We start from the raw sequence: 18,344 nt of genomic DNA, 5'->3' as shown, positions 1-18,344 counted from the left end.
ACAAGAACGTAATTTACAGACTGCAATTATATCAGTCATATACTCACTTTATCATTTCTTTGATGATTCTTGGTACATCTGTACAGATATGCACTTTAACCACCTTGAACGATTTGGGCTCTACCATTCCACTTGTAGGTTCTATGTCAAGCAGAATATCCCCAGTATATGATATTTTAAATGTACCTACAAGAAACAATACATTAAATTTGTAGATTTATATACCTCTATTAAACACTTAGAATAACAAATGACAGGCTCCTGTATGTACTGTGCAGCAGTGTTTATAAATAGAAATATTTCCTATACAAAGTGAAAATTTCCACGTTATGTAAATTATGAATGTATCTATAAAACATATATTAGTTTCAATCCCATTTTTCTAATCATCATTCCTCAAACTAATAAGTTGATATGTATATTTAAATTAAAAAAAAGTGAAGAAAGTGTTTTCATTACAAATTTTAGTCAGTTATAGGACAAGAAGAACAAAATTATTTAGTTTTCTCCTAACTTCTACCAATCCAACCAGCTAGAGCCTTGAAAAACTTAAAGAGCTGTAACATGGAATAAATTGAATTGCTAACATGAAACTTCATTTATTTAGAAACTCTCACAAATTGCTCTTTCGTGGCATGTTAACATTATTCAAATAAACACACCATCTTCTTTTAAACTGTATGTTACCCCTAGCTCAAGATTTTCACATAGCTCATTATTGTCAATAAACGAATCCACAAGCTGAGTACTCTGCAAGACTTACTAGTCAAATCCACCTTTAAAACAAAAACCCTATATTTTGAGCACATACCTTGGAATCTTCTAAGTTACTTTAAATAATATTCACTTAAACATTTCAGCTCATGCCTACATACTTGTCTTACCACAGCTACTATCCAGATCACCATGTGACAGGTAAACAGGTTTTGGTCTTGTTGAGTTTGTTTTAATTATCTTTAAACTAGCAGACTTAAACATACTCAACAGCTATCCACTTTTGTTGGTTTTGATTTACACAAACAAATTCTGCTCTAATTATACAGGACCATGTCCCTCCTGTACTCCGCATCTGGACACAGAACTCCAGGTGAGGCCCACCTAATTTCTGAGGAAAGGTATCTGCAGCTTTTACTAGAAGAAAAGGAAGAGAGACTATGTAGATCACATTGGCACTCTTACACTCCAGTCTTCATGTTTCCTATAATTCTTAGAATTGTCCCTCACAGAAGTTGAAGGATTTTAATGTTTGGAAAGCATTATGATTTCAAATGCTATGGCAGAAAAAGGAAATACCTTTTTTTTTTTTTTAAAACTTCTCATAAAGTGTATGGTTCAATTCCCATTCCAGAGATTTTGAAAGTACAGGGAGCTTATGTTTATTTATTCAACAGACAGCTAGTGGGATCAGAAAATCACAAAGACAACACACAAAGCAAGAGCAGAGGTGATTTACTATTATTTATGCTGGACATAGTGAGCTAATAAGAAACTTAAAAAAAAAAAAAAAATCTATCAGACATGATTCAGGAAAAAAGACCTACAAGAATTTTGGAAGATGCTAAACCAGTGCTTCTTCCCTGAGCAGACACTACTTCTGTACTGCCTACAGAAGTAATGGACCATTAAGAACAGCGGTGATGTAACTCAGGCAGGAAGCTCAGCACCATCACACACCTCTCTCACTCCACCTCATTCAGACGGAGGAAGAAAAGAAAATAGGGAGGATGGGAGGCAGGATGCCTACAGGTTCAGACTGGGACAATTACTGTCATGGGCAAAGGGAGTATAAGCAAAGTTTCAGCGTAAGGGAGATTGACATAATTTATCGCTTAATGAGAACAGACTAAATCAGTGAAACCAAAAAGTAAAATCACCTTCCCTGCATCCACCCTGTTCTGCCTCTTCCCCCTGAATGGCAGGGAAACAGGGAGTTGGGGCTGCAGTCAATCCATATGGCTGCACCTCTGCCATTCCTACACGGTCACTCTCTGCCTCTGCTCCATGTGACGTCCCTCCCACAGGATGGGATGCTGTCCTTCCTGTACTGAACCCACATGGGTTTCCCACAGGCTGCAGCACTCCGAGCTGCTCTGCCCTGACATGGGGCACTGCTAGGTTCTGCTCATAGAGCCCCTTGAACTGCTCTGCCCACTAGCAAAACCTTGCCATGTAAACCCAACTCATGAAACCACAATACTCATTAAATGCCTAACTCAGAACTTGCATAAAATTACATTTTCCAAGAAGAAAAACTTTCACAATTTAATGCGAACTAAACATTTACCTGGCAATGATCCATGGTTAGCAATACTAATCTCTTTACTAATTATTTTACTGTTGGCAACCACTGTACCAAAATCAACCTCTGGCTCAGTTTCCAGATAACAGGATGGAATTAACCTGTAGAAAGGAGAATTAAAAAAAAAAAGAAAAAAGAAAAAAGACATGGTTATATTCTCCGAAAACTTGAAAATAAATTTGTATCTTCAAGGCATTTGATTGAGTACCACAATGGAAAGAATTCTGCTTTCCTCCTAGTAGTCCTACTAATGAAGCTCACTCTAGCACTATAGCATATATAGAGAACACACAAAAAAGCTTATCTATCAAGCTGTTAAATGACTGCAACTTTAGTACAAATTATCCTCACGTATTTAGGCAAAACAGAGTGAATACATTTCTGTTTAGTTTCGAATACATTATTAAGTACAAAGAACTTTAATTAATTAGAAAAGCTTTCACTACATTGAGTCAGTTGCAGCACAGAAGTTGACATTCACCATATTTCACTATCAGCTGCCTGAACTAAAAGCAGAGAAAATATATGCATGTCCATTTCAATTTGGATTTCTTGTTTTATAAATATTTCATGCAGTTTCTATAAAACATATTACAACACAGGAAGTGAGTAATGAAAAATTATTTCTATTATTTACTTAAGAGCCTCTTGCAGCATGACAACCTCACTGGATAGGGTGGGAACTGCTTAGCCATAATGAAAAGCTGCTGCTTCCTTAAGCAAACTTGTAAAAGCTTCAGTTACTAACGCAAGCACACTTCTGATCTCATGTAAAATTGCATTCAAAATGAATTAGGATTTTGTATGAGCACAGCTGTCTATCTCCTCTTACCTACCAAGAGGAACATGCAGCAATTTGCATTTTATGATCTGCACTGCTTCACTGCTTCACACACTACAAAACACTAACAGGAGAAAGAAAATAATCTCCTTGGAGAGCTAAGTAAACTCTACCTCATAAGTACCTCTAAGTAAACTCTAACTCATGAAACCTTCTTCATGAAGGACAGGAGTGAGCAAGTGAAAGCTAGTGGGAGAAAAGGAGGGAAGGAAAAAACAAGGAATCAGGAATGCAACAAAAGAAGTTGCTCTTGGGCATAATAATACACTGGTTTTAATTCTCAATAAGAATTTATTGAAATTCAAAATAAAATAGTGAATTCTTGATAGGGACGATCAAGCCCAGCAGGATGTAGGGGTAAAAACAAAATCACCAAAACAACCCTGTCAAGACAAGATTAGAATACAATTGAACAGATCATAAAAACTTCACAACATGCACCAACTATTTAGACATTCTTCCAAAAAGTTTCATGAGAAATGTGAAATACTTCTACACAAGACCCAACAGCATACATAGAGCGGAAATGAAAGGTGAAAAACTGTATAATTTGAAACACAGAAGACTGGAAATAAACAAATACCTACGAGAGAAGTAGCAGACATTTAAAGAGGCCAGTCTAAATAATATCAGCAACTGCCAAGTATTCTTTATTCTATTCTTGGATTACTTTTATGAGTTTTCTGAACATGCCCTCACACGCCCTAAAATGTAGTTCTGTTCTTCATACGTGTGAATACTTTTTAAAAGTACCACCGGTACACAGATTCAGCATCATTCCCCATAGAAAATGAAAAGCACAGTACCTGAAGGGGCCAGAAGTCAGAATCCGTGATTGATAAAAATTCTGTTTATGTGTCACAAAAACATACAAAATGTCTATGTGCATGTGTCACAAAACATACAAAAACATACACAACACTTACAGAGAAATCTAAGCACACGCTTAATGATTTCAAGATTATCTATTTCAACTTTTGACACTTTAGGAAAAATAAGATTAATGTATACTACATGTTTCTGATGATGCGATGCATTAGTAATAATAAAAAAGTTATTAAAAATATATACAGGAAGACGAGCTACATGTTAGAATTATATTCATTCCAGTTGGAGGAAAAGGAGGTAAGAGACACAGCGCCGGCTTCCTCCAAATACAACTTGCGAGTTGTTTGTTTTGTTTTTTGCTTTTGTTTTTTTATATTGGCAGCGTTCTCCATCATATTAAAGACTTCTGCAGCCATTCCAAAGTAATATCTTCTTTCTTTCTTAGGAAAAACCTATGGTTAATATTTCTCAACCACTGAGTTCTCACATATTCTTACCTATATTATTTTCTCAAAATGATAAATAGTGTGTTTAAAGATTTCTTTGTACAGAATAATCTTACATATGTAGTGTATTAAAGGGTCAAGAACTGAATACAAACTTAGCAATCTACTGCAAGTTTTTTCCAGAAAGAGGTTGCCAGCAGCATTATTTCTGTAAGTGAAATCTGTCCAAGGAGGTCTCATCTCCAGAACCAATAAGAACAGATTTCTTCTAGGAAATGCACCATTGCAGAACACATTTAGAGACAGCTACTTCTTAATAACTCACAAGAAACCTGCCACACCAGAAGGATCAATAGAAGAAATTCTAGATTCCACATAGCATTATGTGATAACTTAACCCTAAGAATAGCATATAAAAGCATCCCTGCCTTCCAAAAAAAGGAAAGAAATCTCGCTCTCTACACCTCACAAATCTGCTCCCTTTAATAACCTTTACTGTTAGCATACACTAACAATTACTTTTACTATACTGTGAAATCAGTCAAATGTGTAGAATTGTAACTATGCCCATTTACATCATTTGACCACAGAGATTTCTAATATTAAGACTGATAATGGTAAGAATCTGTTTTTTGGCCTGTGGCTAAGATTAGCAAATATTAATATCAGCCCAGAAAATAAAAAAGCATGCAATTCAGATAACATACTTAGTCTGCAAATAAGTATATTGTTAGAGTTTATGTTGAGAGGGACCTCATCTGCCATAATTTAGCAATCTGAAAGTTAAAGCTGTTGTCATTCTATTCTTTTTCTTTATAGACAAAGGAGAAAAAGTCCTCCAGAACAATTCCATCTTATCCTCATACAGCCAAAGGCTGATGAAACATATTTGGAAGCTTAACTTTTGAATCAATATAATGGGTACATACAATACACAGACATATATTTTTATAAACACACACAAAATTACACAGGGACTGATGAAAACGGTCCTCAAATGTGTGATCTTATTACAAAACATCCACTATATTTTTAGATTTACACAGTGGGTTCTTCATAAAAACCCCACTACACAACCAATACAGAGTAAACAATCCAAAACCTCTCTAAGATTAAAGGAACCACCAACCCAACTTCTTACACATCTACTGCTCAAAAGAAGAAAATATATATATATATTTTATAAAGAAACTCTCTTTGTTTTCATTGCAGTTGATAAACTAGTTAGTAGCCATAAACTTCCCACAAGATTAAACTGAAAACAGTAACGGCATAATATCAACTTTCAACAGGCATACCCAACCAGGGGGATATCAACTACGTCTTCTTCTATTAAAAGAGGTAGACTATCTTGAAGATCTTCTTCAACCTCAGGACAATATTCTACAAAAGCTTTGACTTGAAGTCCAGGTGCAACGAGGTTTTCTGGATTTTCCACAATCAGTTTAAACTGCAGCATAAAAAAAATAAATAAAAAATAAAGAACAAATGTTTACTTTCATTTCTAGATTGAAAAAACTTACACATATGGCTCATTTTCAGAATAACACTAACAATAATAGATCGATTTAAAATTCAAACTGGTTTTAAAACATGCAGAATTTTGCAAAATTCCTTTTCCTATTTATTTATTTATATTATTCACACTGGCACAGCTGCCCAGAGAAGCTGTGGTATCCCATCCCTGAAGGTGCTCAAGGCCAGCCTGGATGGGGGCCCTGGGCAGCCTGAGCTGGTGGGGGGCAGCCCTGCCCACGGCAGGGGTTGGGGCAGCGTGGGCTCTGAGATCCCTTCCAGCCAAAGCCATTCTGTGATTCACCCTTGAGCAGTAAAAGAAAGGCTGAATGACTAATGTAATTTGATGGGTTCAGGAAGTGTTGATGTAACAGAATGCTGTTTCTAGTCCTTTCAAGAAAGCTCCAGTTTTGTTGCTGTTGTCACGAACATTCTGAAGCACAGTAAGATAAGGGCAGTTCCTACATAATACAGAATCTTTTTAATATCTGAAAAAGCAACAAGGATTAAGTCTCAATCCAAAGCAGCAAAAAAGAGACTGTGTAAGAATTTTCTGTAGATCTGACCTACATTCTGCTGAATTCAACTGAAAGTCCCACTACACACTGAAAATCTGTTTGAAAGGTGCATGCATGCACTTCTTGTTTCTTCAGGGAGAAGTGAGAGGGAAAACAAACAAGAAGAAAAAAAAGAAAACAAGTAGATGACACAAAGCATCTTCTTGTATCTGCTGAGGTCCAACACTCCCTTCACGTCCTTCCTTAAACAAAGAACAATATGAGCAAACCGCCAGAATGTAGGAATCCCACAGCTACCACATTTCCAGAAAACTTGATCAGCAGAGATCAAGCAACTCCCTTATGTTTCAGTACAATTCACATCACTCTATGCATAACAGGCTTCTGCTCTACATGTCCACTTTAATTGCTTATGTCTAAAGAGTCATCCCAGTATTCTTGGAGTCTTCTGTACTAATCTTTATTTGGAACTCGTAAGCAAAAAAATAATATAAGCATATTTGTTGATTCCATTGTTAGAACATCTCCTATTTCATTAAAATTTCCCTAGCAATATAAATACTCAACTAGAAGAAATTTATCATGCAAAATGCATCACGTTACTATGGGGTTGATTTTTAAATGGTCACACTTCAATTTTAAAGTGTGAACAATTTACCTCTTCTCTAAAAAGAATTAAACATCCATGCATATTCATTCTGTGTAAAGGGAAATGAATATTTTAGAGTGCTAAATTTTAAATGAAACCCATGGATAACTGCCTTGTGAGCTAACTTCCTTGAAATGCACGTTTCAGCCTCATGCTGCGGCAGCTTAGGAAGGTTAATTTTCAGTTCTTGCGCTCTATGAACGTAACACTTCAAAATATTTACAGACGAGTCACACTTCACTTCACCCTAAGTCTCATACTAGGCATCTCACAGATGATGGCGTTAAAGTATTCAGCCTAAGGCACCGACTATTTTTTGTTTGCTCCATTGGTTGGGTTTTTTTCTTTTACTAACAGTAACTGTATTCATAAATTACGACTGAGTAAGCCTTTTTGCCTCTTCTAAAGATTGATTCTGCCTTTCCATTTCCACAATGTGAAAAATTGATGAATAAGGCTCACGAAAACTAACAAAACACAATAACTACTGCCCTACCAAATCAAGCTCAAAATGCTATAAGCACGAGGCAGTATCAGCTTCTGTTCCATCTCCAGTAAAAGTCCAACATTTTGATCCTAATTTTGAATTAATTAACAGGTTAAATACTAGCTGAATGAAGGACAAATGCAAAACTACTAATCACAGTTAGGTCTTGCTGGGTCCACATCACCTAAGGACATGGGTTAGTGGGCATGGTGGTGATGGTTTGGTGGAAAAGAGCACTAAGATCATCTAGTCCAACCAACCTTAATGATCTGAGAGAGATTCTATGTCAAGGGCTATACCCATTGCAATTGGAAAGATTTTTAAAGGTTGGATACACACTGACTTTTCCGGAAGTAATGAGATGAATATGAGAACCTAATGAATGAACGGGAAACTAATGAGAATCGTGCCACCTTTAGAAAAGATGGAAGGACTTTTTTCTGAGAAAGCCTTCCACAAGCAAGCACTACAAATTGACTCCTTCTCTCAGAAAATTTACGAGAGCACAATAGAGACCTAACAGAGCTGTCAATCAGTGCTACAAAATCCCAGAAAAGAACAATTGCACAAGCTGCAATCTGTAGCCAATCTGGAACACTTCACAAATCTGACCCACTTTCATATGGCTATTCTTGAAATAAAAGGGAAATCACAGGTTTCTTGAGAGATAACATTTCTGAAAGGCACAAAGCCAGTGAGAAAAGCTGAGCAGGATTTGCTACAAAGTTCTTAATGTAGTATGACATATGAGAAAGCTTAATTACTTCTATTAAAATAATAGACTTAAAAAACAAGGAAGTTCTTTTCAAATTGCTCACCTCAGGAAAATACTGAGCTGAGGAGCCTGAAGGTCATTTCACTCTGACTTATAGGCTTCAGCTTAGCAGCCTCATTGAAATTCAATATGAGAATATTTTTCATACAATAATTAAGGTTGGAAAAGACTTCTAATACCACCTAGTCCAACCAGCAACCCATCACCATGCCCACTGCCCATGTCCCTCAGTGCCACATCCACATGGCTCTTGAACACCTCCAGGGATGTTGACTCCACCACCTCCCTGGGCAGCCTGTGCCATTGCCTTGCTGCTCTTCCTGAGAAAAACTGTTCCTAATATCCAACCTGAACCTCCTCTGGCACAACTTGAGGCCATTCCCTTTCATCTTATTGCTGTATTTAGTTATTATTCTATAGTTATTATTACCTGGGAGAAGAGGCCAATCCCCGCCTCACCACATTCTCCTTTCAGGTGGTTGTAGAGAGCAGTAAGGTCTCCCCTGAGCCTCCTTTTCTCCAGACTGAACAATCCCAGTTCTCAGCCACTCTCCATAAGACTTGTGCTACACACCCCTCACAGTGTCACTGCCCTTCTCTGGGCACACTCCAGGGCCAAGCATTTCCAGTTACCTCAGAAATCACTTCCTCGTGAGCAGCAGGTAACCAAAGAAACTCCCACAGATCTGACACATGAGAGAATACAGACAACTCTTGGTTCTAAGAATTGTCACCTATTCTTTCCAGTTTATCCAGCTAATCAACTTCTTCAAACTAACTTCCATTTCACTGACAAGCTGCAGTCAGCCCCTAAAATGCCCGAGCCGCCGCCGCCGCCGTTATTTCCTCATACCAGGGCTGGGCCGGTCGGGGGCTGTGGGGCAGACACCCACCGCTTCACCCCTGCCGGCCGCCCCTCACCTGGGGCCAGAGTGGCGGCAGCAGCCGGAGACGACAGCTCTGCGCCCGCAGATTCTGGATGCTGAGCGCGGCGCGGTATCGACGCCCCGGCACCGCGGCGGGGAAGCGCAGCTTGGGCGGGACGATACGCACCCCAGCCACGTCCCGCCACCCCTCCGACATGGCGGCTATCGCCTCTCCGAGGCGGCAGTAGCTGCTGCCTGGAAACGGTCGCTTAGCAACGGACGCGGAGCTCTGATTGGAAGCAAAAGAAGGGGCGCTTCCGAAGCTACCAATTAGAAGAGGAGGTGCCGTGCAGGGGCGGGTCCTTGCCCCACCTCCTGCCCCAAGGCGGGAAGGGCCCGGGCAGTGGCGCCATGTGGTGGCGCTATGTCACGGCCGCGTGAAGAGCTCTGGTCTCATACAGGCCCTTTGCTCGCCAGGGTGGCACCAAAATGGCCGTCGCCCTTTGGCCTGTGTTTACCAATGGGGAGGCATCTCAGCTGATGGCTCCTGGCAGCATGAGGGAGAGGGCTCACACTGCACGTGCCCTCTTTCTGACAGCAGTGGTGAAGTGTGTATACATAAGCAGGGTTTTTTATCCTCTCCTCAGGTTACTGAAAGCAAAGGTGGATTCTAAATAAATAAATAAAATAGAAGTGGCCTGATTTCTCTTCTGGATAAGCACATTACTCGTGGGCATGGTCTGCATAGACCTAAGAGGGTGCTAACCAGGCTGAGTGTTGATGGAAAGCTTGGTGTCTGCTGGGGCAGTTAATGCACTAATAATTCATTGCATGCATTTACTGAGCAGAGAAAGACAAGTTCCACTTCTGCATCCCTGTGCCTTCATGTGCTGTAATTTAAGCGGTAAAATGCTGCTGACAAGAATTCAGCACTTAGGCAGATAATGGGCCATTTTGCTCTTTGTGTCCATGTAGCAGAAGAGAGGAGGGGGAGCAGCACGCACAAAGCCTCAAACATCAATTTCGATAAACCCAAAATGTTTTGCCTTGGATTGCATCATCCCCTGAAAGTGCACATAGACTCAAGATATTTATGTTTTAAAAGGCAAACATGAGAGCAGCTGCAAACATGGATGGCAGCTGATAAAAACAAAAAGAACACAAGGCTTATTTTTAATGGGTCAAGAAACCTAGAGGGGGCGCAGGGAGAGGAGGGAGCCTTTGTTTCTGATGCTGAGGAAGGCTGTTAACAGATAGAGTTTTCTTTCTTAAAAATTCAAGTGATAGCAACCCATCTGTAGATTACTTTAGAACTAGTGGCAGCATGCCATTACAAGCACAGAAAGTAAAACCAAGGAATCTGAAAGGAACTCTTTGGGATGAGTACTTGAGTCTATTTTATGGTAACTTGGTTCTATGGGGAGGGAAGGAGAAGGGGAAGAGAAGGGAAAGGAGAGAGATAACCTCATAACGGAATTAAACTCCTACCTTTTCCCTCCGAAACTGAGAATACTCCAACATATTTTCTCTGATCTTTGAATGAATTCTAGGGCAGTCAAGGGACACAGGGTCATATCTAAGAAACACTGATCCAAAGAGAAACCTTAAAGAGAAATTCTTTATAAAAACATCATTAAAGTACCAAAAAGTCACAAGCTCATTGGTTTATCTTACTTCAGGTTATTTCTCAATTTTTACACTAAAGATAGAAATGTTCTACTTTCTGATCACACTTTCTAATACTTCAAAATAACTGAATTCTAAATGGAAAGTTCAGAAAAACTAGCAAATATGTCACTTGTTATGTTCTGCTTCACAGCCAATTAGGTCAGTCACAAACTTCATTTTTCTATTCTACTGAGAATTGTAGCAATATTTAATATGCATAGCAAAAATATTAGAAACAAGAAATTGGCTATGATTTTTCATTTCACTTTAGCCCTTGCTGGATTACAAGAGGATCCTCAAAAGATTTCTCTCTGTTCCTGACTTTCCTTTTGACCCTAAGGTCCTAAGAGGGATACACCTGTTTAGGTTGTTAGTTTACAAGGATGGATAGTAATAGAACAAGGCAGGGTGGTTAGATATTAGGAGGAAGTTTTTCTCACGGAGGATGGTGTCACACTAGAACGGGTTGCCCAAGGAGGTTGTGGATGCCCCATCCTTGGAGGAATTTGAGGCCAGGCTGGATGTGGCTCTGGGCAGCCTGGTCTGGTGGTTGGCGACCCTGCCCATGACAGAGGGGTTGAAACTCAAAGATAATCTTTGAGGTTCTTTTTAACCCAGGCCTTTCTATGATTCAATGATTTTATCTTCATGTCTGCCTTATGGACAGGTCACTAGCCTTCATTCTGTGAGCTTATTTCAGCTTATACCTTGCCAAACCAGACCTGGGAAGCATCCCCAGGTAAAAACATTCATAGGTGTACTTTTTTAGTTTGTTTGTTTTCATTGGAGGAGGGCTGTCTTTATGCAAGATAATTTCACAACTTCCGTTTAGAGTTGTGAATTCTGAATTAGAGCACTAATTCAGAAACAATTGAAGCAGCAGTGTTGACAGGCTGCTAACTTTGTGAGCAGGGACTGGAGCAAGAAGCAGTCAGAAATCTTTTCTGTCATAAAAGGATTTCTAGCAAAGAACTTTTCCTTGTCTTTCACTAGATTTGGTGTATACATATCTATACATTTTTATAGTTATCCATTTAACTATTTTTTAACAGATTTTAACTGTGACTTATCTTGTTTATACAGGCAAAGTTATGTATTAAAAGAGTTCTGCTCTCTCTGAAATACTTTGGCTAGGCCCTCTTCTTCTTTTGCTAACCATTATAATGAAGTGCTTGTTATTGCCATCCTTATGATGCCCTGTTACGAAACATTAGATAACAGACTTTTTTCCTTCCTTCCCCCTCTTCACGTTGGCTTCATGTAATTTTATTAGTCACCTAATAGTGAGCAATAAGGAGAAAATGAATGTGAAGGAATAGATGTACTTTATTTGGATGATAGAATCTTTTATTTCTAATACAAAGATATAAAGTATGTGTCCTTTCTCCTTCATGGGCCACAAAGATGATCAGGGGGCTGAAGCACACGCCCTACAAGGACAGAATGAGAGAGCTGGGGCTCTTCAGCCTGGGAAAGAGAAGGCTCCAGAGACCTTGTAACAACCTTCCAGTACCTGAAGGGGGCCTACAGGAAAGCTGGGGAGGGACTTCTAAGAAGGGCATGCAATGACACGAGGAATGAGGAAAAATGATTTTAAACTATAAGAGGGTAGGTTTGGACTAGATATTAGGAAGAAATTCTTCACTGTGAGGGTGGTGAGACACTGGAACAGGTTGCCCGTTGAGATCAGAAGTACATCTTATTTATCTACCATCTCTAAAAGCACAGTCAAAGCCTTTCAGAAAGTGCTCAATGTAGAGGTCAGAAAAAAAGACGCGATTAAACTGATTATAAGGATGGTTTATTTGACATTAATTCAGCATCAAGAAGCCGTAATGATACCCGAGACAGTTAAACTGACTTAATCAAGCTGTCACTCATAATGCACTTTGTTCATGTAATCTGAATCCAGAGGAACTGGGATTTGAACTTTGAATGCTGACCTCTTTTATTTTACTTCAGGAAGAATAAATATATTTAAAATACACTGAGTGAAATTGGGCCACTTACTGGCAAAATAAATGAGGTCTGTTCATTTTTATATCAGCTTTTGAGAGTCAGAAACGGATGAAGTCTAAATAATGATGAATAAGATATATTCCTTTGCATTTAATCTTGCAAATTGTACTGCTTAATGGAAAATGAGAATGTTGAAAATGACAAATTTGGGCTCCAAAGATCTCTTCACCAAACAGAGCATTCTCTGGGAAGCAGAACTAATGAAGATTTTATTGGGTCTTTCTGCTCAGTGAAGCCATCAGTCTTTACCACATGTGCAAGAATTGCCCTTCTCTGAGACTTCCTTTCTCAGATTGGATTGAAAGGAGCAGAACCAAAATCACTGAAAAAAGAGAGAAACAGAGACAAGGTAATCACAAACACCTGTTTTCTTGCCCTTTTTTTACTTGTAAGTGAGAGGTTGTAGAAATTGGCAGATTAAAAATCTGCATTATAAGTATATATAGTCTCCATTGTTTGATAATATGTTCTAAGCTCAGAGAGCTGGGCAATGAGCTAATCTATACAGCAGAAGCAGAATGTATCAGTAGAACGCTTCACTTCGGGTAAACAGCTTTAGTAGCAGTGAAGCTGTAGCAAAACTGTAACACTATAGTACTGATTTGGAGACCAAGACTAGTGTCTGCACGCAGTGCTGAGCTGAACTTTTTGATCTCATGAGGCAACAGCAGTTATTTCAAAAATTTCAGCACTGTGCTCTATAATGAAGTGTATAGGTGCACTGTTTCCTACAGTGTTATCTTTTTCAGTCACAGCGTGTGAAATCATCCTTGTTCATAAAAAAATTAGTAACTCTAAAAGTCTTCATATCCATTCACAGATTTTATGTATTAGACAAATATAAAAATTGCTAGTTAGGAAAAAAAAAATTTGGAACAGTAAAGATAAACAAGATGAAAATGTGTGTTTCTGAGCTGAGTAGGTCATCTCTGATCAAAACAGAGATAATGGGGAAATTATGGAGTAATAGGACGATTCAGATAAAGGATGGTTCTGAAAGTGTCTCTCAATAAATCAGGGGTTCCTTAACATTTATCTGTGGCTTTTAAATAAAGACCTCCATAAAGCTGTGAGACTTACAATGTTGAACTAGATCAGTAGACTTTCCAGCCCGATATCAAGGTGTTAACAGCTATTGGTCTAAATGAATCAGTATGAAATTTCCACACAAGTAAGATGTGATTTTTCAAATTTACAAATGGTGGGATTCATCTTGCCACACTTGATGTCTATTATGTCTATTTTTAGCTTTTAGCTTTTAGATTTATTTTTATCTGTTATGTTTAGGTAAAAGAGGTAAGTACCTTCGGAGGATGATCATCCCCACCACTTTTACCACCCTTACATATGTATTTAAAATAGAGTTCCATATATCACCATATATCCATATATGATTTTATGCAGGTCTCCTACTCTCTATTTACTTCAACACTTTTGATAGTCTTTCTTAGTAATGGTAAAATTCTTGAAGAGCATGTTCTGATCTTAGTGAATTTATTTTCTTTTGCCTGAAGGCTGAAAATTAATGTCTAGTCATTTTGTGGTACAATTCCATGTTTCTTTATTATCCATCTACCTTTTACATCTTATAAGCAATTTATCCAACTTCTTCCCTTAAAATCCAAGTGCTCAGTAAGATAAATTAAATCTGTGCTATGACTGTCTGGAGTGTTGGTCACTCCCTAGTTTTCAACTCTTTAGGTACTCACCTTTTTGATATGCTTGATTATTTTATTTCCTTACCTTCACTTACAGTTGGAAATCATTAGCAAACTGCTATGTCTCTATACTTTAAATCCAATCAGACTATGGTTCAGTGTAACCTTCTGTGGTTTCTCCTTATATTGATCCACTTTCCTTGAAAACACTAACTTTAATCCTTATGAATGTCATCACTGTTTATTGTTGCATTATGCTAGGAGAACTTATTTGTCTTCATAAGTTACGGATGAAGCAATACTACCCAATTTAGTTGGGTCCTCAATCCAATGATGGCTTTGAAGATCAATAAGAAAGCTTCCAAATTGTATTACATGGGAATTAGGATAGAACTTATCTTGCAAAGTACAGAAGATACATACTCTGGGGAATTCATGCTACTCAGTAGGTTAATGATGCCTTGTGTCAACATATGCTTTCTTTTATGAGATTTTTAACAATTTTTTTACTTCTTTTTTATCTTTTCTTCCCATAATAGGAAATAAAGGAGAAGCGTGGGCATTCAACTGACCTTGACTATTTTATTGATTATCTTATGCATCTCTATTCTAATAATTCTTTCTCAGCTTAGGTGTCTGTTTGTATACTTTTACTTCAGTTGAGGATCTGTCTATACTACTTGTTTTCTCTTGTCTAGTCACGCACTATTTTTAAATGTCACTTTCTGCCTGTAAATCTATCTACAGACACTTTTTTCAAATACAGTTTAATATATTGTCTGTATTGATATTCTGTGAAGAACAGGCATTACATTGATCTCTTCTCACTGACATCCATTTCTCCTGCCATAACAGAATTTCCATACATTTTCAGCTCCTCCTTTCAACATGCAATTCTTTCATCTTCATATCATGGCAGTATATTTTTATTTTAGGCTACATTCAATGGTCATTTTGCATTTTCTAATTTTTCCTAATCTCAGTGAAAACATTTAACAGGGAAAAATGTCATGCTTGCAGTTAAGATAGTCAAGAGTTGAAATCAATTCTTTCAGCTCAACAATAAGCTTTCTGTCAGCAATTTCATTAAGCACCTATATAGTATATAACAAAATTACATCCATCAGTGCTGTAAGAGAACAACAGAAGCAAGCAGTGCATAATGAAAGCTGTTATCTAGTAGAAAAATAGATCACCCATATTACCAGTCTCAAAGGATATTTGTACAGATTTTATAGTCTGGGGAGCAGTAGAAAGCTTCATCTCATTCTTCTATTATGTTCTGTTAACTGAAGAACTGAATTCTGCACTGGTGCAGCTTCACCTTGAGTTCTAGGTGCCATAGTGTAAGAAAGATACGAAACTATTAGAGAGCACCCAAAGGAAGGCTATGAAGATGTGAAAGGTCTGGAGGACAAGATGTATGAGGAGCGGCTGAAGCCCCTCGGTGTGCTCAGCGCAGAGCAGAGGAGCCGAGGTGAGGCCTGATGGCGGCTGCAGCTCCTCACAGGGAGCGGAGGGGCAGCGCTGAGCTCTGCTCTGTGTGACAGCGACAGGGCCCGAGGGAACGGCATGGAGCTGCGTCAGGGGAGGGCAGCTGGGGGTCAGGGAAAGGGGCTGCACCACAGGGCGGTGGGCGGGGAACGGGATGCACGGGGCTCGGCCCCGAGTGCCAGAGTTCTGGGGGTGCCTGATCAGTGCTCTCAGACATAGGGTTTGATCTCTGGTGGTCCTGTGTGGAGCCCAGAACTGCACTCAGTAATCCGATTAGCAACACAGGCTAAATACTGTAAATGGCAGAATAGTAGAAAAGATCAGAAATGTGTTGCCTAATCATGAAAATGCATGTGCATTCTCCTTTTCTTAGCATCTCCTTTGCTGCTAGTCCCCAGCAGCAAATAGTGCAGCAGTTTTGTGACAGTGCAGCAGGTGGTGCTCCAATAGCCCTCGTTTGGAGCAAGAGAACACTCCTTTCCAAAATTAGTCCTTAATGGTTAGCTGCTCTGCAGTCCTATGCTGCCTCAACAGCGGTCATTCTTGCCAATGAATCACATTCTAAACATTGAGCAAGCCACGATGAACGTGTATTTTTACTTAATAATTTTGTAAGGTGTATATTGCTAAAATTCTAGATGCCTTTGCAATTTTCACCAAATTAAAATGCATTTAATTGATAGTATCTCCTTCAGAATTCATTCTTCCACTCAAACAGAAAACAGTTGCATACAAATTTCTGCTTTGGGGAAAACATGTGATTTTATTAGCATTGCCTGAACATAGCATGACATCTCCTACAGGTCAGCATGTTCAGTGTGAGCAGCAGCAGGTTGCATTTGGGGTATGTAGGAGACTGCCAAAACTTTCTAGTTGCTCCTCAGTAACTGAACATGTTTATATATCTGAGATCTAACTGTATAGATACTAGGTGGAAAAAAAAAAATATATATATATATATATATATATATGTATGTATATAACAAAATTCTATGCAAGAGCAGTAGGAATTCCTAGGGAATATATTTTTTTAAATGTTCTTACATAGCTTTAGAAATAGCTAAGAGTAGATTGGAATCATCCAACTTATGGAAGAGACATACCAATAAGAGAAAAAATCCCATTTAAGAGCTACTAATGTAATTTGACAGACTGTGATATTCTTTGATCATCCCTTATTTAACCTGCTACAGAAAGAAAAGAGCATCTTTCAGCTGTCTTTTGAAATTGAGTCCACTTGTGCTCTCATGACTCCTACTTGCATGACAGTGCAGCAAGGGGCAAATCTTCTATGGGAGAGCAGGAGAGGAAGTGCAGGGGAAGGGGGAGGAAGAGAAGCAAACACAAAGGTCTCTGTGGCTGCTGGACAGACATTGTTGATGATTGCACACTCAATGACTTACACTGTGTGCAGTTACCATCAAAGAACTATCTGCAGTGTTGGAGATACCTACATACAGTTTCTGCAGAATTTTGTTGATAAACATCTCAAATATTCAAAATAAGCAGAGTCTTTGAAGAAACAAACTTCACTCTTCTCCATGCTCAATTGTTAATGAACTGTGTTTTAGAATTAGTCTTTTAGTTTGCACAAATCAATGGTATGCAGATTACAACTCTCCATCACTCTAAGGAGGCATTTAGCTGGGGCTATCAGCCGCAAGAATTATAGTGCATTAAGGATTTGTATGCATGACTTGTTTCTCATTTGTCTTTCCTTGCAAGCCTCCCATCACTGAGAACAGCTGTGCACTGAGCTGCAGAGATCAAGAAAGCCACTGTACTTATGACAGTGCTCTTCTTTTCTCTGTTGCCAAAAGAGAGGTCAGATGTAGTGTATCAATTTATACTATTGCATTCTATTATTCAAATATTTTGATATTTTTGGCTGCATTCTGAAAATAAATTCATCTGTCCAAACCCATTTTCTGTTGAGAAAGTTTAATAGCATTTTAATATTTGTTTTAAATTCACTGTATTTGAATTAGCTGCTAATGTGGCATGCTCTAACTCAAAAGCTTTCAGCAAGCACTAAAACATTTCCCTGTGAGGTTTCCCCATGGAGGAAAGCATGATAGGCATTTCTCTGTGGTAGACTCTCTAGGCCAGCCCTTCTCTATCATCCTATGCTAGTTTCAGGGGCTCTACAACACGCAATATTTAACACACCACTTGTTACGTCTAGCCACAGATTATGAAGCATTTCCTGATAATCAGCAAAGTTGGTCTGTCACAGTCATCATGGACATTTTGAAATGTTTATGAAGAAAAAGATCCTGTG

The 18,344-nt window shown here is 38.6% G+C and overlaps 1 protein-coding gene across 1 annotated transcript in view; it reads right to left on the bottom strand.

Moving 5' to 3' along the window:
* Nucleotides 1-14,232, bottom strand: part of CFAP47 (cilia and flagella associated protein 47) — a 259,426-nt gene extending 245,194 nt beyond the window's left edge. Inside the window, 6 exon segments of the mRNA XM_042809679.1 lie at nucleotides 48-186; nucleotides 2,285-2,400; nucleotides 5,698-5,864; nucleotides 9,280-9,513; nucleotides 10,713-10,827; nucleotides 14,216-14,232. Coding sequence (XP_042665613.1) covers nucleotides 48-186; nucleotides 2,285-2,400; nucleotides 5,698-5,864; nucleotides 9,280-9,513; nucleotides 10,713-10,827; nucleotides 14,216-14,232 — 788 coding nt within the window.
* Between the last annotated feature and the right edge of the window lie 4,112 nt (nucleotides 14,233-18,344).

Source organism: Centrocercus urophasianus, unplaced genomic scaffold (genome assembly GCF_019232065.1).
Source record: "Centrocercus urophasianus isolate 14NV4802_14NV808 unplaced genomic scaffold, USGS_Curo_1.0 seq_12, whole genome shotgun sequence".
In the NCBI taxonomy this organism is placed as follows: domain Eukaryota; kingdom Metazoa; phylum Chordata; class Aves; order Galliformes; family Phasianidae; genus Centrocercus; species Centrocercus urophasianus.
This window is presented reverse-complemented; position numbering and strand designations above follow the sequence as displayed.